This window comes from Pelobates fuscus, chromosome 4, assembly GCF_036172605.1.
Source record: "Pelobates fuscus isolate aPelFus1 chromosome 4, aPelFus1.pri, whole genome shotgun sequence".
Lineage (NCBI taxonomy): Eukaryota > Metazoa > Chordata > Amphibia > Anura > Pelobatidae > Pelobates > Pelobates fuscus.
The window spans coordinates 228,529,299-228,551,152 of NC_086320.1; the positions used below are offsets into that span (position 1 = coordinate 228,529,299).

The window sequence follows — 21,854 nt, forward strand, 5'->3', positions numbered from 1 at the left end:
GTAAAGTGTTCCCACTTACTTGGGAATCAATCTTAGCGGGGCTGTCTGGATTGCAAGGCTAAATAGGGCCCTGGAATGAGGCACCTGTGACAAGGGGAAGTGCAAAATCCAGGGAGATGGCATGGTCTCCCAAAACATATATGTGAAACCAAGAAGGTTGCACTCATTTCAACATGCATATATTATAAGGGTGCTGTTGGGACCAATTAACTTAGCATACATAATCCAATGCACTCAATCACTAAGCACCAGCTCAAAGCTCACAAAATATCATTTTGTTTTGTTTTTTACAAACACAATTTGAGGGATGAGAAAGTAAATGTTATATTTATTTTATTTAATCTCTCGATTATTAGTTGTTAGGTGACACAGGCACTTCAGATCACTTTTATGATACATAAAACTGTCACATTTTAAATTTCAATCCTTTATTGTGACAATACCAAATGCGCAGCTGTCTTCAAGAATAATAACTATTATCCTTGTCTTGGCAATGCTTGTCTGCAGAAGGATATACAGCATAATCCTACAAATATTTATGATGGTATAACAGATCCATAACCTTCTTCTACAGATCGGCTAATTCCATTCTTGCGGTAGAATTCCAAGCGTACCAACCCAACCTTTGCATGATCTCTAGTCACTTTATCTACATGGAGTTGTAAGTGTCTTCCATATTCTGAGCTGCTTAATAATGCCACAGGTCTGGAGATTTCCTACAATAAAAACACATTAACAGCTTTAATATAAAAACAACCACAACAAAAAATCATGAATGCATTTCAAGCTATTGAAATCTGTCTTACTAGTAAACCTGTTCTCTATCAATCCATTATAACTTATTTGAAAACTATTACTACTTATACAATATTTATGTGGTTTTATTTTTTTAAACTTAGTGTAATGTGGTGGAAGCTCGGTAGAAATAAAATTTAGTAGGCCAGTATTGCCACGTGGCATGTGTTTGTGCATATGTTGGTGTATCAGTTAGTCAGTTACACGTAGCTAAGATACAATCAACAGTGTACTGAGCAAGTGCAGGAATGCAGAAACTGAAAACACTTCCCCTCCTCCATTGTTCTGGGTGAGCCATGTGGTTTAACAGGTATGGAAGTTAGGCTTTGTTCAGCTGATTGGGTAAAGAGTATATGTGGGTAGAGTTAACTATAGGAGGAGCTATATGTCTATATTATGCATTTACACAGTCAGTTATGGGCTCAGACTGTTTGTTGTGGTGACGCTAGTCCATCTGAGTCCCGGTCGGTGAATGGAATAAAGAATCTCTTCCTTCCTGAAGAAACCTGTGTCCACTTCTCTGTGCTTGGCTTCCGTCAGTTTCTCCGGTATCAGTAACAGATTAGCACACTAACATATTACAGCTACAGATTATGGAATATAAGTGTACATTTCTTAATAATTTCTTCATTTACATGCCACAATTCCCTATAAATAAACACACATATCTATTCTACATTCCAATAGAACACTGTAAATAACCTCCTGCATTTTATCTACACAAAATATTCTTCAACTTATTAGCATTATACAAATGCATCACTATTTTAACGCATGCAATACTTTGAAATTACATATAAATACAATACTGCATTAAAGGAACACTATAGTCACCTAAATTACTTTAAATAAAGCAGTTTTAGTGTATAGATCATTCCCTTGCAATTTCACTGCTCAATTCACTGTCATTTAGGAGTTAAATCACTTTGTTTCTGTTTATGCAGCCCTAGCCACACCTCCCCTGGCTATGATTGACACAGCCTGCATGAAAAAAAAAAACTGGTTTCACTTTCAAACAGATGTAATTTACCTTAAATAATTGTATCTCAATCTCTAAATTGAACTTTAATCACATACAGGAGGCTCTTGAAGCTGTTAACATAGCAGGGGATAAGAAAATCCTAATTAAACAGAACTTGCAATAAAGAAAGCCTAAATAGGGCTCTCTTTACAGGAAGTGTTTATGGAAGGCTGTGCAAGTCACATGCAGGGAGGTGTGACTAGGGTTCATAAACAAAGGGATTTAACTCCTAAATGGCAGAGGATTGAGCAGTGAGGCTGCAGGGGCATGTTCTATACACCAAAACTGCTTCATTAAGCTAAAGTTGTTCAGGTGACTATAGTGTCCATTTAATATTCTTGCAGTAAAAAGCAACTCTTTATTGACACACAATTTCACTACACTCAAATATATCCTTGAATTTATACATATTGGCATTCTACAAATATACATATGCATCCAATATGAAAAAAACATCAATTTACAATGATTTTAAATGCTCAATGCACTCATAAACACTATATGCAACAAAAGTAACACATTATATGAAAGTTTTATTCAATATTTATCTAATACATATATTGGCCTTCAAAAGGCCTAGTTTTGCCCAGGAGCCCAAATGGCTGTCAGTATGTCCCTGCGGTCAGGCAAAGTTGCAGTAGCCATTTTGTTGGAGCCTTGTCAGAACCTGTGAGTTGTACTGTGCATGCAGTTATACAAGAGAACCTCTTCAGCTATTTCACTGAACCACTAAGATAACCATTTCTGACAACCGATTTAGCTGACAGGGATTTCTCTCTTGGTGTTCAGAAAGCTTTTCTCACACTTACCAAAGAGCTTCTTCATCCCTTCGGCAGATACGTTTTATATACAATATATAAGTAGTGTAGCCCTTATGAAAAAACATAGTGTCATACCATGTGTAGCGATACCATATGAAATAATTTATATTAGTGCAAAGCAAGTTTTAAACACTTATCTTGAATAGCAATAAAGGTGATTTATTTTATCAACCTTAAAAAATAAAAACAAACATGCAATAGTGTAAAAATGTAGATTGTAATCAGAAAAAAATCCTAAAAATGGAACACACAATTTCAGAGCTAACGTGCCTCGCTCTGCTTAAACAGGCCTGTCGGTCAGTTTAGGCAACCCTCATTTTTTTCTGAGAATAGTGCAGATGGTTCTTTATCCAGGAGGTCACTCAGAAAATAAAGTGTATAAATTATAATATTGTTTGACAACAGTATATGTTAGTTTTATAGATGTATTATACTCATAAAAGTGTGAAGCCTTCTTTTTGGCTCACTATAACAGCATTGTCTGGTAAATTGAACACCTCCTTGATAGCATGCATGAACAATGGATAGCCACTACTATTTAAAAAGTATATACTTTTTTTTTAACTCAAAAATATATATTAAAAAAAAAAACACTAGTTAAAATAATACTTGACTAAGTCCAATATTTCATCCAGATACGCGTTTCACCAATCCTTCTGGCTTCCTCAGTCCAGTAAAAGTATGTTATGTGTAGTACTTCCATGTTCCTTCCTGCATCTAAATCTTCTTAACAACTTCATTGAGGTCAGGTGGAATGCTGGCACACTCTCACACGTAATTCGGGAGCTCGCCGCATTCCAAGCCTCACTTTCAATCACGGCCACCATCTTTTTTATGTCAATTTCAGTTTCTCCTTCTTTGTGTCGGGTTTGAATTCCAGCGCTTGCATTTCATCTGTTCTGACTCTTAGTGCTTGCGTTCCCTTTTGGTTTTAAAGGGACCTAGTCCTTGTATAATAGTCCAAAAAGCACAACAAGAGATAAAACAACAACAACAAAAATGAGAGAAGTTCTTTTTATTAATCAGTTTAGAGAATAGTGGTAAGATAAGTTTTATTTCCATATTTACACATAGTTTTTTTCTGCTTTATTAATTTAAGTGATGTTTCCCATCCTGGATCCCATGGATTTCCTGGAGCAGCCCCAGGGCCTTCACAGGCGGGGGGCTTGGCCTGTGAGTCCGATGCGATGTTACACTCCTACATTACTGAATACATTACAAATCTTGCTTAACACTTTGGAGGCTGTGGCAGTCATATCCCCCCGTCTCGTCTTTCCTCCAAGGTATATTAAGTTGTGTGTATAAACCAAAAGACCACCCAAGTGTAGCGGTATATTAGGGGTAAAGATGAATTACTTCCCCTTAGATCTAGGCTGTAACAAAGGATTCCTCAGATCCTCACAAACAAATACACAAAACAAGATACACCTAGAAAAAACAAAAGCAGAGAACATTCATAGGGAAACACCGTTTAGTAGAAATGTCCCTGCTGTAAATATTGCACTCACAGAATAAAGGGGTAGTTCAAGCCCATCAAGGTTTCTTTAGATCTTGCAATGAAATTCCTCAAAGGTACATGCAAAAAAAAGATTTCAATAAAAGCGTGTTTTTATATTATTAAGATTTCACACTATGTCCAGTTCTTCTTTTTTTGCGAGTAGTTCTAACAGCTCTGAGAGGCTCTGTTTTGTGGTCTATTCTACAATGTAGCTAATGTATTGCGGTCGCAATAGTGGACTTCCTGTTTTATTCAACTTTTCTGTTCATTTGCAAAGTTTTGTGATCTATCTTCAGTGCTGGTTTACTGCTTCCATAGAAGTCAAACAGTTTTCAGAGATTTTCGTTATTTTTTTTTTTAAAGGCTTAATATACATAGGTATGAGAATGGTGTTGCATATTTAATGGAAGGGTTAGTTTAAGACTGCATTTGTCACGAGCATAGGAACCTACATTATATCTAACTGTGTTTCTTCTGAGGGACACAGAGTGTGAAGTTTATTAACTTTTTTTGTTAACTTATTTTGAATTGGTTATGGTTTAGTTGCGTGTACATGAATGTGCTTTTTGTACTAGCATATTTGCTGGGTATCTAATATGTGTATCTACTACGTCTGTTCTGTTCTGTTTTGTGAGATGACATGTTTTGATATTACAATGATTGTTGAGTTTGAGTTCTATGGTTTGTAATGAATTGGTGTGTTATGTGTTAATGTCTATTGTTTATGAGTTTAAATATTAAAGTGATGAATATTTGCATGTCATTAATGTAAGCATTCAGTGTTTTTATGACAGGTCAAATGCTGCACAGCCGGCAAGAATGAAACCACTGCATGCTATCACTCCTGGAGATTATTTATTAATATGAGATTTTGAGGAAAAACGTTTGTTACATCTCATGTAAAAGGGGCCCTGCAAACTTCTGCTATTCAAATCGTGGATCCACATTTCCCTTTGCAAACTGACTACGGTAATCCTGAAAGTGATTCTTTCACTGAAAAAAAGATTAAATCGACAAGAAGATGGCTCTCCCTTATAAAGGAGTACTATTAGGGGAGTATTGTCCAGCTCAGAGTTATCTCTACTTTTAAAGTGTATTGCATTATCTGTGTCAAAGAAAAATTATGTTATCCATATTGATTGTTCTGCCTTTTTAACTGGGCAGAAACACCAATCTGTGGGGCTATGTATAGGATAGGTTATTCCCAAAGTAAGATTCACCTAATATGCCTCATTGATCATAAGGTAATGATGAAATTGCATTTTTTAATAGAGATCAGACAATTTCTGACATTTATAAGTGAGGCAATTCTTATTTTACTAAACTACTGTATTATATTTGTATTGGTAAATTGAAAGCATTTTGCAGACCCAGAAGAGGATAAATAATATAATATAATAATTTCACAAGGAGCCAAATTATGTAAGATATTAATACTTTTTGAGTAAGTCTGAATTAGATGGTTGATGTTTTTAATATGTTATATATAGTTTTGGGTGTTGATCCAAGAGTATTGAATTATTTGGGATTATTAAAGTAATTAATTGAGATTATCAAATCAAGGTTTACGTTTAGGAACAGAGCTTTGTTGGGAATTATCCCCATATGTGCATGTTAAGATTATGTATATAGATTTTGTCAGTTAGTCACTTGCTCGAGAAAGTGTTTTAGTACCCATCCTGTCCAATCAAGTATTTATATAGAGTGAGTATTTCTCTCGTCTGTACAAAGGCATTCAAAGGGAAATTATGTAAAATGTCATAGAAAACAAATTTCATGAAATATAAGCAAAGCTGAGAGAAGTACATGTTACACCAGTTTAGGATTTAATTTTAGTCTCTAATTTGACTTTTAGCCTAGGTAATTTATAAATTCATAATAATAGATATATCCTTTTAGGAATTGTTCATGTTGTATAGATCATTATGTTTTGTATGATTGTAGAGACCGTCCTGGAGTGTTTGTGCTACCTGATTCTTGGGACTGCACACCAATCTCTCTAGCTGACCCTGCACTGGCTATTTTGCAATTACATCTGTTTGGTCAAAATCCATGGCGGCCTAAGAAACTGAGATGCTTACTTATGAGGACGTAACCTTTGTATGCAAGAACTTGGAAAGTCCTGAAGGTGCAGTGCGGTCTAATGCCGCTGGTTCTGTATTAACCCTTTCAACAATTGGGGTATTGCACAGAGCATTGTGGTGAACATCCAGCAAACAAAAGAAGAACTAAGAACTATGTGGATTCTTACATTGTCTTGTTGTCAGCCATATGGCTAGCCTTAGCTATTTTATGGAACAAAATGTATGGTGTCCGAAATTATTTCTTTATACTCCTTGAAAGACGTATTCTATTTTTCTGAACTATGCTGAACAATTGAACAATTTTGATATTTTAATTTTTTGTAGAGTTAGCCAGGGAGAGGGAGGAAGTGTTAGCTGACCCAGGGAAGGATGTAGTATGTGTCGTTGATGTATGTTGAATGTGCCAAGGATGGATTCCCATGTTTTGAGGAACTGGATGTGGATATGACTGGGTTTGACTGGACCTTTGGAATAGGGAAATGGTTAGGAGATATAGTACGTAAGGTCCTGGTTGCAATTACTGTACTAATTGTGAGTTTGATTCTAATATACTTAACGATGATAATATGCAAATTAGCTTTTTCCACCATTAACAAAAAGTGTTTCCCATCTCCTCCCAATACCCAAACTATGTACTCACAGGTTCGGGTTTTAGAAGTCACAAGTGGTGTCAATGTGAGGGATGACATGCCCTTGCGGTCGTGGCCCCCATTCAGGGTTTCCCCAGATGTGCTTTTTCCTCAAATACAAGTTTTTTGTCACTGGGTTTTTTGACCTGGCCACAGATCACCAGGTGGACTGGTAATCCTAGATCCTGGTCCACGGACAAGGGATGGGTATTATTCCCACTTTGACTATATGCGTTCACATTGTGAACGAAGGAGGGAAACTGTTGGGAATAATACACTTTGCCTATATTGACCCAAGGCTCAAGCTACAGATAACTGGATGTTCAGTTTGTTTAGAATTGGCTAACTTGGAGCATGTCAGCTATTTTAAATAATATACTTTGTCTATATACATTGCTTAGTGAAAATACCCCTAGACAGAGCAATAAACTTTCCTGTCTCAGAGCGTTGGGCTTATTTCCTGTTTGCTATTTCTGTAGTAGTAACTACGTAGTAACTTATCTATTTTATGAGTGCGTAGTAACTCTTTATTTCAGCTGTGTAGTTAAACTGAAACTATAATGAGTACTGCAAGCTAGCAATAGGATAATGTATGTTGAGATAAGATTGATGAATGCTTTTATTATTGGATAATGTTTATAAGACCACCCCTGTTTCCTCTTGAATATAACCTTTTACACAGCCTATTAAATGTTAGGAGTCCCAGGCTTAGCCCTGTATAATACCTGAGTAATTGATGTTCTTGAGCCTATTCCCTTGCCAAAAAGGTTTAAATGCGACATCCCAGGCCCTGGAGAAACTTCTAATGGATACCCAGGTTAATAAGAAAGCGATCCTTGGGGGGGCGGAGCCTGGACTGCAGGCAGGCAAGACGTGCATCACACGAGCTCCTGCTGGCAATGCCAAATACTCGGTGATATCCTGGGCTGGCAACCTGGTGATCTCGACCGAAGGTGCTTTCCAAGCTGGGGGCACCAAACCCTACCGGTGGATACCTGAATCGATGCCCTGAGGCAACGGGAACCGCAACGGCAGGTTGAGGCCTACTGGACTCAGACCGGGGGAGAGACGGCCACTCTCCTCCAGCTGAACAAAGCTAAGTCAAGCACGACTCCACACCCCCCCCCCCCTCTGGACCGGCGGGGGTATCCCGGTCTCCCCCTGGAGTGCAAGTAGCTAAGCAGATCGCACAAACACTCATATCCCTACAATGGCGGACGAAGCCCGCACGATAACACATGGCACAGCTACAACAGAGGGAACACCCAGCAATGCCTATACCTGCTCCATGAGGTGGCTGGATCACATTTTCCAGGCCTTTTGGCTTAAACTACAAGCCCGTCTGCAAGCCACAGGTACTCACAGCTCAGTGCCACGGAAGGGAAGCGGGAAAACAAGACACTCCAGCATGGTAAAGCCTCCTCACAACCGCTCACCCAGACGGAGAGCCACACGAGGCAAGTCCTCCAAGCATCGCCCACGCGGGCGGAGAACCGTGCACCGACTGACACAACTCACTACTGCCTCCGCCACCCCTGAGATGGGGAAAGACTTGGTCCCTCACAGAATCCAAGTCTGTGGTTCAAAGATGCTGGCCTCCCTACAAACCTGGGGCAGAGGAGACAATGCGCATCACAGTGCTACCAATCCCAGCGACCCAGCTACCTTGCCACCTGACGGAATCGGCTAAGCTAGCTTACGGGACTGACACTGGGCTGGACTTTCCACCTAACGATCTGAGCGGCTGCTCTTGCCTTTAAACGCCATGCACCGTATCTTGAGTTTTATGTACTTTTATAATTTGTCTTTAATTTCTGCTGTCTCTTCTTATGCAGTCTCATGATGCTGCAATGCAATTTGCTATTAACACTGTGACCAGGGGTACATTAACTCGATAACATGCCTACTGATAATCACACTTGGATATACCAATATGCATAGCTAGATGTCTTGCTGATATATTGTACTAGACCCTCCATGCATAAGAGTAAATGCCTGGACCCCCTCATACAGGTCATGATTACATATTGTCCTGCGCATATACAAAAACCTGTACACCCACTAATCACCTCACCACTATACAAGCATGCAAAGGAAGATTAACTACACTACTATATTCTTATTCAAGAATTCCTAGCCTGATTTCTCTCACAAACATTAAAAAAAAGATGTGCTGTATCACTCTGCCATGACAATGTTTGCTGTTGAAATGCCTGTATTAGTTGTCGTGGCTCTACACGCCTATCTGTTATGTTTTCGTATGCACATGAAAAAGAAAGAATTAAAAAAAGAAAGAAAGCGATCCTTGAAAATAGGGCAGCTATTGACTATTTGTTAATGAAACATGATTTAGGGTGTGAGGCAGTAAAGGGCATGTGTTGCTTTAATCTTTCGGATCATGGGACCATGATCCATGAGCATATACAGATTCTGCACGATCTAGTGAAGGAAATAAAACACGATACAGGGTTCTTTGGGATTGGGATTGGACCTTTGGTCTTGGTACATGGCTCAGTATGTTAATTAAGAAAATATTGTATTTCTTACTTATTGCAGTATTTATAATAATGATTTTTTTCTGACATTTAAGTTCTTCTTCTGTCTTCTATCATCCTTGTGTAAATCAAAACCTCATGTTGGTCATACCTTAACTTATATGCCAGCTTCCTCAACCTCTGACACCTACAGAGCTGTATAACTGATGAAGGAACATTCCTCCTGTGACCCCAGGCTTGGCCTGTCTGAGGAAACCGTGGTGAAGGCATATGTTATGACACTCACCGCCAAATAGATGAAGCCGCTGGGTAGTCAATAATCCCCTTTTCCAATAATGCAGGTTCTGCACGGCCGACCGCCAAACTCCCGAATGGAGTTTAAGGGAATGCGGTAACTCCCGACCATAAAATCAGATGAACTCCTTTCACGGCTAAAATGAACGAAATGCGCTTTCCAAGTAATAATTCCCCCCACAAACGAGACCAAGCTCCGTCTTGAGGGTCAAACAGGATTCTGCTTTAATGAGGGCTACCTGCCCGGTATTTATGCAGGTCTCCCACAAGGTGGACACTCCCCTAGGGGACCTTGTGGAAGACTGTAACACATATAGGACAGTAGCCAATCGCAGTGGCTTAAGTGTAAACCCTCCCCATTTTACCCATAAATCCTTCCTCTCTATCCTGGAGATAATTGGGAAGAAACCTAATTATCTCCAAGGATAGAGGCAAATCGTCATTTTAAATACAATATGAAAAATACATTAAAATACATAAATGAGGAAATACCGAATAAATATGGTTCGTGTAACGTATCCCCAGATAGCCTGGATCTGAGTGCATATTTCTACCGAATAGCGCTCAGATCCGATGTACACAGTTCAATTGCCATGGAGTCAAAGTCTCTCACAAGTCTTTCGGTATATGATTGACTCCATGGGACGGCTATCTGGGTGAAGTCCATACGTGCGTTACAAAACTCCCGAACGGACCGGTGTTCGTATGCCTCGACGAAATAGAAGGCGGGCGGCAGCTTCCAGTGGTGTTCGGTAGATAAAGTGTCCGCTTTTAGTTCCATAGAATCGACACCGAACACCGCTGATCTTCCTCGTGTCCCAAAATGGCCGCCGCCTCGTGGTCGGCATACGAACGACAACCACCCATACGGATGGAATGGAGAGGTGTCTGCGGTTAACCACAACGTTCTAATTGGGGCCAAGAGGTTAACCAGCAGCACACTCCTCTCCTGGGTGGCCGTCCGTTCGGTAGTTTCAATCGGTATTCCGGAACCACACGGAAAGGGGCATACGGACAGGAAATCCAATGAAATAAAGGCAAACAGACGAGCCAGCAATACTAGTCTGTACAGATGGATCTGTCACACGGCTCCCTCCTGGTAGAACACTCCGGCAGACCCGGCTTGACCCTTTGGCGGGACAACTTGGGGATGACCGGACTAGGAGGTGGTAGGGACGTCGGTTTGCCGGGACAATCCATCTGCATTCCCGTTCTGCTTCCCGGGTCGGTAGCTGATGGTGAAGTTATACGGTTGTAGCGCTAAACTCCACCGCAGCAGTCTATCATTGTCTCCTGAGACCCGGTTAAGCCAGACAAGGGGATTGTGGTCCATCACAAGGGAAAATTCCTGTCCGTACAAATAGGGGCCCAACTTTTTCAATGCCCAGACCAGGGCCAGGCACTCCTTCTCCACTGCCGCATAACTCACTTCTCGGGGTAACAGCTTTCTACTGAGATATGCGACAGGGTGCTCTCCTCCATCCTCCCCGACCTGGCTCAGCACAGCCCCCAGTCCATACATGGAAGCATCTGTATGGACGAGAAAACTTTGTTAGGAACTGGGGCAGCCAGGACAGGGGATTTCACAAGAGCCTGTTTAAGTGCTTGAAACGCAGCTTCACAAGCTGGAGACCACAGGACCTGCTTAGGGAGATTCTTCTTCGTCAGGTCAGTCAGGGGTTTAGCAATAGTGCTGTAGTAGGGGACAAAGCGTCGATAGTACCCTGCCGTCCCCAGGAAGGCTAACATCTGGGTCTTAGTGATAGGTGTGGGCCAGTTAGCCACTGCCTCTATCTTGGTTGGCTCCGGTCTCTGGCTCCCACACCCCTCTCTGTGACCCAGGTATTGTACTTCAGCCATGCCTAGATGGCACTTCTCTGGCTTCAATGTCAGGCCAGTGGCCCAAATTTTGTCCAGTACCACCCCTACATGTACCAGGCGTTCCTCCCAGGACCCACTGTAGATCGCAATGTCATCCAGGTATGCGCAAGCAAATTCCTGGAAGCCATCGAGAAGTCTATCCACCATACGCTGGAAGGTAGCTGGGGCATTCTTCATCCCAAATGGCATGACCTTAAATTGGTACAAGCCAAATGGGGTGACGAAGGCCGACTTGGGGATAGCATCCTCGGCCAGGAAAATCTGCCAGTAGCCCTTAAACAGGTCTATGGTGGTCAGATAGCGTCCCCTGGCAATACGATCTAATAATAGTCTAATAGTAGTCGGGGTCAGATAGCGTCCCCTGGCAATACGATCTAATAATAATAATAGTAGTCGGGGACAAAGCGTCGATAGTACCCTGCCGTCCCCAGGAAGGCTAACACCTGGGTCTTAGTGATAGGTGTGGGCCAGTTAGCCACTGCCTCTATCTTGGCTGGCTCCGGTCTCTGGCTCCCACACCCCACTCTGTGACCCAGGTATTGTACTTCAGCCATGCCTAGATGGCACTTCTCTGGCTTCAATGTCAGGCCAGCGGCCCGAATTTTGTCCAGTACCACCCCTACATTTACCAGGTGTTCCTCCCAGGACCCACTGTAGATCGCAATGTCATCCAGGTATGCGCAAGCAAATTCCTGGAAGCCATCGAGAAGTCTTTCCACCATACGCTGGAAGGTAGCCGGGGCATTCTTCATCCCAAATGGCATGACCTTAAATTGGTACAAGCCAAATGGGGTGACGAAGGCCAACTTGGGGATAGCATCCTCGGCCAGGGGAATCTGCCAGTAGCCCTTACACAGGTCTATGGTGGTCAGATAGCGTCCCCTGGCAATACGATCTAATAATTCGTCTACCCGGGGCATCGGGTAGGCGTCAGTGGTGGTCCGCTTGTTGAGCCGCCTGTAGTCCACACAGAACCGGGTGGTCCCATCTTTCTTAGGCACCAGGACTACAGACGAAGCCCAAGGGCTATCGGAGTGTTCGATGACCCCAAGCTGGGTCATCTCCTGTATCTCCTTCCGCATTCCTTCTCGGACTGCTTCAGGGATACGGTAAGGGGGCTGTCACAGAGGGTTCTGTCCAGGGGTCTCTACCTTATGTACAGCTAGGGTAGTGTAGCTGTACAGCTTCTCCCACAGAAGCTGTCTTGCCTGTCCCTTCTCTGTGGGGCTCAACCTGTCCCCTAGCTGTACAAGGCTAGTAAGGTCAGTCTGGGAGTCCCTCTCTAGCAAATCAGGAAGGGGTAAGTTCTCTGGGTCGTCTGCAGCCGGGGCACACACTGCAGTGACATCCTCCGGTCTCTCCTGATACTCCTTCAGCATGTTCACATGAAAGGATCGCTGGATCCTTTCATCTGCACAGCTGGCTAAAAGGTAGGTAGTATCACACACCTGAGCTACCACTTTATACAGGCCCTGCCAAGATGCTTGCATCTTGTTCGCCTTCACAGGTTTGAGCACTAACACTTTCTGCCCAACCTGGAAGACCCGCTGCCAGGCACCCCGATCGTACCATCTCTTCTGTCTCCCCTGGGCCGCCTGGAGGTTATCTCTTACCATCAGAGACAGTTTCTCCATGCGGTCCCAGAGTTCCAGGACATATGGTACTATGGGGGTCCCTTCCTGCTCTGTCTCCCCCTCCCAGTGGCCTCTAATGAGACCCAGGGGTCCGCGGACCCTTCTCCCATAAAGCAACTCAAAGGGGGAGAACCCAGTAGATTCCTGGGGCACCTCTCTGTAGGAAAATAACAGATGAGGCAGGAATCTCTCCCAGTCTCTGCAGGTGACAGTAAAGGTCCTCAGCATCTGCTTGAGGGTACCATTAAATCGCTCACAGAGACCGTTAGTCTGTGGATGATAAGGTGAGCTAAGCAGCGGTTTAATGCCGCACACCTTCCACAGCTGCTGGGTGAGCACAGCGGTAAATTGGGTTCCCTGGTCAGAGAGGATCTCCTTAGGGAACCCAACTCTAGTAAAAATCTTAACCAGGGCATCAGCAATCGTCTCTGCCTCTATATTAGACAGCGCCACTGCCTCTGGATAGCGAGTGGCATAGTCCACCACGGTGAGAATATACTTCTTACCTGATGGACTAGCCCTGGCCAGTGGACAAACAATGTCAACGGCTCTGTGGGCAGAGGGCTCCCCAATAATAGGCATAGACATAAGCCTAGCTTTTGGGTGGTCCCCCCGCTTTCCTACCCGTTGACAAGTGTCACACGTACTACAATATACCCGCACAGCCTGATTAAAATTTGTCCAAAAGAAGTTCTGCGTGATCCTATAGGCTGTGCGGCGGGACCCTAGATGTCCAGCTAATGGAACATCATGCCCTATCCGCAGAATCTCCTGCCGGTATTTTGCGGGCACCACCAGCTGTCGATTCGGCGGAGGGGCAACGCTTTTCTGGGAAGGCTTAGGGATCCTATACAACCTGTCCCCCACTCACTCATACCATTCCCCATCTACTCCTTCTTCTCCGGTATCTGCCCTATCCCTGTACTTCTGGAGAGTCGGGTCTGTCCGGATTTCCCTCCCAAACTCCTCTGGGGAATCCCAGCTAACAGGGGTCTGATCTCGGGTACCAGTCGGGAAGCGGGTCTTACCTGGGTCTCAGCAGCAGGTGAGCCGGTTCCAGTAGCACGGGTCTGAGCATGGGTAGTCACTGGGTTAACATCAGCAGGTCCCATTGGAGCATAGGCAGAAACCAAAGTGGCCAGATCATTTCCATCGAGACATCGGCAGGCAAGTCTTTCATGACCCCAACCCCTGACAGTTGTCCTGATGTGTTGCTTGTACTGTAATGTAATGTGCAGCCTCATGTAGTATACCCCAAAATCCCTCCTGCTCAAGACAGTGAGCAGCAGGCTGGGGTGGATGCTGATTTCCGCCAGCTGGTATTCTCCACGACTGGGCTTGGTTGGCATTGTTCAACGGGCACTCTTGTGCCCCAACTGTTTGCACCCAAAGCACCGAATAGGCTTTGAGTAATCCCGGGCGTTGAATCGGGCTGGCTGAACATAGTTATTAGCTGGTGGTATCGTGGGGGTGCGTTGCGCAGGGGGGTGATACACAGTAGTGGTTGGAGGTGCTGCCGGTTTGTACTCCACTCGGGTAGGGACCTTGGTTGCTGTCTGGTCCAACTTCCGTGCATCGGTATACTCATCGGCCAGACGAGCAGCTTTGGGTAAGGTAGAGGGTTTGCGGTCCCTAACCCACTCTCTAACTCCTGCAGGTAAATGATCAAAGCAGTGCTCCAACAAAAACACTTGCAGCACCTCTTCCCCAGTTACCGCTTGGCACCCTGCCATCCAGTGGGCTGCTGTGCGGTGCACTCTGCATGCCCACTCCACATAGGAATCGCCAGCTTGTTTGTTGGTGTCCCGGAATCGCCGCCGGTACGCCTCGGGGGTCACGGCGTACCTGGCCAAAAGGGCATCTTTTACTGCCCGGTAGCTTGTGATTTCCTCCTCTGGGATGGCCTGAAATGCCTCACTGGCCCGGCCGGATAACTTCCCAGAGAGGATAGTGACCCATTCCTCTGTGGGTACCTGGTGTAGGGCACACTATCTTTCAAAGTCAGCCAGGAACCCATCAATCTCTCCCTCTGATTCAACAAAATTTTTAAATGCAGCAAAGGGTACCTTTCTCCTTCCAACATTGTTGTTGGGTACCTCTGCTGCTGCAGCTCCTCTTCCCTGGAACGCCTGGTGTGCTGCTACTGCTGCTTGCACTCGCTCCACAATATCTGTTGCAGGGTTGGGGCCAAAGTGTGCCAGCCTTATCTGAACCGCCCGGTTAAATTGTATCTCCTCGGGTGTTAAATCCAGTATGCCAGGCACAGTTGCTCTCTCCATTCATTGTGCTGCATCCATTTCCAATAATATAGCAATAATCTCTCTTTTCTTGAGATTACTCGCTGACCGTCCTCTGCGTTCCAATATATCTTTAAGGGTAGCATGCCTTAACTCTTCATGCTGCATTTCCCAACTGGGATGTGTAGCTGGCCTTCTGGGCGGTGGGATTCATCCTGTCGCTTGCCACCAATTGTTACGACACTCACCGGCAAATAGATGAAGCCGCCGTGTAGTCAATAATCCCCTTTTCCAATAATGCAGGTTCTGCACGGCCGACCGCCAAACTCCCGAATGTAGTTTAAGGGAATGCGGTAAGTCACGACCATAAAATCAGCCGAACTCCTTTCACGGCTAAAATAAACTAAATGCACTTTCCAAGTAATAATTCCCCCCACAAACGAGACCAAGCTCCGTCTTGAGGGTCAAACAGGATTCTGCTTTAATGAGGGCTACCTGCCCGGTATTTATGCAGGTCTCCCACAAGGTGGACACTCCCCTAGGGGACCATGTGGAAGACTGTAACACATATAGGACAGTAGCCAATCGCAGTGGCTTAAGTGTAAGCCCTTCCCATTTTACCCATAAATCCTTCCTCTCTATCCTGGAGTTTATTGGGAAGAAACCTAATTATCTCCAAGGATAGAGGCAAATCGCTATTTTAAAAACAATATGAAAAATACATTAAAATACATAAATGAGGAAATACCGAATAAATATGGTTCGTGTAACGTATCCCCAGATTGCCTGGATCTGAGTGCATATTTCTACCGAATAGCGCGCAGATCCGATGTACACAGTTCAATCGCCATGGAGTCAAAGTCTCTCACAAGTCTTTCGGTATACGATTGACTCCATGGGACGGCTATCTGGGTGAAGTCCATACGTACGTTACAAAACTCCCTAACGGACCGGTGTTCATCTGCCTCGACGAAATAGAAGGTGGGCGGCAGCTTCCAGCAGTGTTTGGTAGATAAAGTGTCCGCTTTTAGTTCCATAGAATCGACACCGAACACCGCTGATCTTCCTCGTGTCCCAAAATGGCCGCCGCCTCATGGTCGGCATACGAACGACGGCCACCCATACGGATGGAATGGAGAGGTGTCTGCGGTTAACCACAACGTTCTAATTGGGGCCAAGATGTTAACCAGCAGCACACTCCTCTCCTGGGTGGCCGTCTGTTCGGTAGTTTCAATCGGTATTCCGGAACCACACGAACAGGGGCATACGGACAGGAAATCCAACTAAATAAAGGCAAACAGACGAACCAGCAATACTAGTCTGTACAGATGGATCTGTCACAGCATAAAACACCCAAAGGATTTGACTAGCATACCTGGACATACCTCAGACACCTGGGTGAGCCTTGGGGTCAAAAAGAGGGAAATTGTAATGGAAGGTATCTTGACCCTAGGCTCAAGCTACTAAGATGACTGGATGTCCAGTCTGTTGTTACTTTTTAGTCTAGTTTCGAGTGTCTGACAACTAAGCATAAGTAAGCATAAAATCTTGACTTGTGACATTCTGTGGTTTCTGCATCTTCACTCTCAGCCCCCCTTCTTATGTCCTAATGTTTTGTTATATATAACCTTTGAAATATGCTTAGTTCCATGAATTCCTTTTTATGGTACAGTGTGACTTTAAGCTTCCTGTTTTTGTCGCGCAAGTCATAAAGCTGTTTTTACAAAGTAGTATATAATCTGTGAGCTTAAACAATAAAAAAGCGAAGTAATCTTTGAATCAAAAACTGTCTGGTCTGATCTGATTCATTTGCTCTGAGCTGCTCGTGAAATAAAACCATAATTTGGTTTCCACCTGAACATATCTTCGGGGAACTTTATATCCGTATCAATTAATATCAAAAAACAGTTATAATAAAATTACATATTGTAACGGATCGCCTGCCACCCCGACTGGGTACCTCCATGGATGGATGCCCATAGTACTTTCCGATGGATACAACACTCCACTAGACACCACACCACACAACCGCAGACCCCACAAACAGCCACAGCTTGGTTTGGTCTCGCCATCTTCCACCCACTTTTTAAAACTGTTATTTTGTATGTGTGCAGGGCCGGACTGGGAAAAAAATTTGGCCCGGGCATTTTTTTATCACAGCGGCCCACTAAGAAGGGGGCGGGGCAGAGAGAGTGTGTTTTGTCATCATTAATGACAAACACGCACCCTCTCAAAGTGAGCATGTTGGTTCAATGCTCTTCCAGGGCAGACCATGCGCAGAGCTCTGCTGAAGAGCTCTAGCATGAGAAAAAAGCCCTGTATTTGTTCTGCACAGTGCAAGCAAATTTAATAACATGCTTGCACTGTGTTTCCTTGCAACTTGTCTCTGGTGTCTCTATAAATGGATACCAGGAGACAAAAGGGCCAGGAAAGAGTATTGTGCATGTTTTTGGAGCCTGCCATTGTGTGTGTGCAGAGTGAGCTGATTGTGGTGTGGTATTGTGTTATAAGGTCGGTTTTAGTCGTGTTGTGTTTGTGGTGTAATGTAATGCATATGTGGCTAGGGGCTGAAGAGAATGTGTGTATAGGGGATGTAGCAAGAGTGTGCATACAGGCTATAGTGTGTGTGTGAATATTTATATATATATATATATATATATATATATATATTATATAAATATGTTTGGAAGTATTGTGTATGTGTGTGGTGCAGTGTGTCGGGGGGTTCTGTGTGTATGTGAGGGGTGCAGTATGTGTATGTGAGGTGTGATGTGTGTGAGGGTGCTGAGTGTGAGGGTGCTGTGTGTGATTGATTTGTGTGAGGATGCTGTGTGATGTGTGTGAGGGTGCTGTGGGTGATTTGTGTGTGTGGGTGCTGTGTATGATTTGTGTGAGAGTGCTGTGTGTGAGTGCTGTGTGTGAGTTCTGTGTGTGAGTGCTGTGTGTGTGAGAGAGTGCTGTGTGTGTGAGAGAGTGCTGTGTGTGTGAGAGTGCTGTGTGTGAGAGTGCTGTGTGTGGGAGTGCTGTGTGTGGGAGTGCTGTGTGTGATGTGTATGTTAGAGTGCTGTGTGTGTGAGAGTGCTGTGTGTGTGAGAGTGCTGTGTGTGAGAGTGCTGTGTGTGAGAGTGCTGTGTGTGAGAGTGCATGTTAGAGTGCTGTGTGTGAGAGTGCTGTGGATGATGGGTGTGAGAGTGCTGTGTATGTTAGAGTGCTGTGTATGTTAGAGTGCTGTGTGTGAGTGCTGTGGATGATGGGTGTGAGAGTGCTGTGTGTGATGTGTATGTTAGAGTGCTGTGTGTGAGAGTGCTGTGGATGATGGGTGTGAGAGTGCATGTTAGAGTGCTGTGTGTGAGAGTGCTGTGGATGATGGGTGTGAGAGTGCTGTGTGTGATGTGTATGTTAGAGTGCTGTGTGTGAGAGTGATGTGGATGATGGGTGTGAGAGTGCTGTGTGTGATGTGTATGTTAGAGTGCTGTGTGTGAGAGTGCTGTGGATGATGGGTGTGAGAGTGCTGTGTGTGATGTGTATGTTAGAGTGCTGTGTGTGAGAGTGCTGTGGATGATGGGTGTGAGAGTGCTGTGTATGTTAGAGTGCTGTGGATGATGGGTGTGAGAGTGGTGTGTGTGTTTGGGGGGGTAGATAAAAACAAAAAACAAGTAGGCATTGTGTCCCCCCCTCCCTTCTTACCTTTTAGCCTGGGAGGGGGGGACCAGCATGGTGGTATCTGGTAGGGGGGGACCGGCACGGTGACACCATCCCTGGTGGTCCAGTGGGTGAGTGAACTCTAGCCTGCTGGCTAGAGTTCACTCTAGCGAGATCCGGTCGTTGCCATGGCAACGCGCCGGATCTCGCGAGAGGAACCCAGCGGAGCTGCAAGATAGAGCTCCGCCGGGTCCTCTCTCCGGGCAGGCTGGCCCCCTCCCTCTCTCCCTGCTGGCGGCCGGAATATTCGGTATGTGGGCCGGTGAGGGAGATCTTTGATCTCCCCACCGGCCCATCATTGAAAACAGCGGGGCCGGCGCTCGGATAGTGCCGGCCCTGCATAGACCGGCAGGGGAGGTCATGGGACTTCCCCTTGCCGGCCTCGGCCCCACGGCCATCGCGGCCCACCGGGCATTTGCCCGGTGTGCCCGATGGCCAGTCCGGGCCTGTATGTGTGTGTGTGAGTGGGGGGGGGGGGGGGAGGGCTGGAGTGGGAGGGGGTTTACATTTTGGTTATTCCAAGTTAACCCCTTAAAGACAGAAGCAATTTTCCAAGTTCTGAACGAGAATGAAATGTAAAATTTGAGTATATGTCTGTTCAACCATTAATTACCTCTTTCATATTAAGGGCACCTACATTTATTATATATCATTTTGTTCAGGAGAAATATGACTTTCATTCCACACCAACAATTTATATATGAACATAATTTAATATAAATGCAATCTAAAAAACAGTGAGAAATTAAGAATTTCTGAATGGTATTTTAACCATAATAACAGTCATAATACTGTTTGCTTTAACTCCAAGAATGCACACATATTTGAATGATTTGATGCCCCATTAGTATTTTATGGTATTTTAGAAAGTTACAGGGTCAAATAAGGGCTTCCAAATTAAATTATCTGCTATTTCTACTAGGTTGTTATGAATTATAGTATTATATGTATATTTACATTGTAATATAATGATTTCATTCCAAGTGTATTTCATTTTAAGCTATACATTATATATATATATATATATATATATATATATATATATGTATGATTTTTGATTCTAAAAGTTATGTGGTATATGCTTATAGATTACATATTAATGGGCTGCAGGACAAACCAGGAAGTTGCCCAGAAATCTAACCAGCTGATCTGAGTCATTTGATCGCTGTGTAATTTTTGTTTCTGTTTATGCAGCCCTAGCCACACCTCCTCTGTCTGTGACTAACACAGCCTGTGTGGAAAAAAAGGTTTTATTTTTTATTCTATGCTAATTTACTGTAGACGTTTTTATCTCCTGATCTGTAAATTGAACTTTAACCCCTTCAGGACAGAGTCAATAGTACACGTTCTGATCAAAACAAAATGTAAACAAAAACTGGAATTTGCGCTATATGTCTGTTCAACCATAATTCACCTCTTTCATATTAAGTGCACCCAGACTTATTACATATCATTTTGTTCAGGAGAAACAGGGCATTAATTACTCATGAACTATTCATATATGAAACATAATTTATTGTTAATAAAATTTTAAAAAATGAGAAATTAAGATTTTTTTTTTAAAATGTGTAGTTCCGCCTGACATTTTAGCTGTAAATGTCATTATACTGTTCGCTTTTACTGCAAGTGTTTGTGACTAAGTGGCTACTAAAAATGACTGGACATACCCCATTTACAATACCTTGGGTTGTCTACTTTTGAAAATGGTATGCCATCTTGGGGTTAATTCTCATTCCTGGGCTACCATACGGTCTCAAAGGCAACATTACCAAACTGGCAAATTTCAATGTGAAAAATTAAAAAAAAAATATGAAAGGCAAGCCTTATATTTGACTCTCTAACTTTCCAAAACACCATACGACCTGTACATGGGGGGTACTGTTATACTTGGGAGACTTCGCTGAACACAAACATAAGTGTTTCAAAACAGTAAAATATATCACAACAATAATATCGTCAGTAAAAGTGACGTTTGTGGGTGAAAAATGAAAAATACTTAACTTTTACTGAAAATAACCTTGTTGTAATATAATTTATCATTTTGAATTACTAATATGTGTGTTCAGCGAAGTCTCCTGAGTAAAACAGTACCCCCCATGAGCAGGTTGCATGGTGTCTTGGAAAGTTACAGGGTTAAATACAGTGCTTGCGAACTAAATTCTCTGCACTTTCTGCCTGGGTTGTCAGGCACGTCAATCAAATTTTAATTAATTAAATCACATAATTATGTTAACAGATTACTTAAATATACATGTAGAATTTTAATATATATATATATATATATATATATAATTTGCGGTTATTTGTATTTTATATATAGATAGATATATATAGAATGTCATTCTAAGTGTATTTTGTTACCTATATATATATTAATAACAAAATACAGTTAGATTGAAATTACATATGTATATATAATTTATTTAAATTTAAAAAAGATGTTATTTATTTATTTTATTATTTTATTTATTATTGTAATTATACGTGTGTATATATATAAATCTAAAATACATATATATATGTATATACCGTATAAGTATAAGACTAGGGTGAGAAATGCAGCAGCTACTGGTAAATTTCTAAATAAAATTAGATCCTAAAAAAAATATATTAATTGAATATTTATTTACAGTGTGTGTATAATGAATGCAGTGTGTGTGTATGAATGCAGTGTGAGTGTATGAATGCAGTGTGTGTATGAGTGCAGCGTGTGTGTATGAATGCAGCGTGTGTGTATGAATGCAGTGTGTGTATGAATGCAGT

General features: G+C 43.1%; 1 protein-coding gene across 1 annotated transcript in view; it reads right to left on the minus strand.

The window, feature by feature from the left end:
• Positions 1–350: 350 nt before the first annotated feature.
• The window catches only part of CFAP90 (cilia and flagella associated protein 90), a 75,164-nt gene continuing 53,660 nt past the window's right edge, over positions 351–21,854 (minus strand). Inside the window, exon 3 of the mRNA XM_063450600.1 lies at positions 351–716. Within this exon, the coding sequence (XP_063306670.1) occupies positions 537–716 (180 nt within the window). The 3' untranslated portion in view covers positions 351–536. The remainder of the gene's footprint in view (positions 717–21,854) is intronic.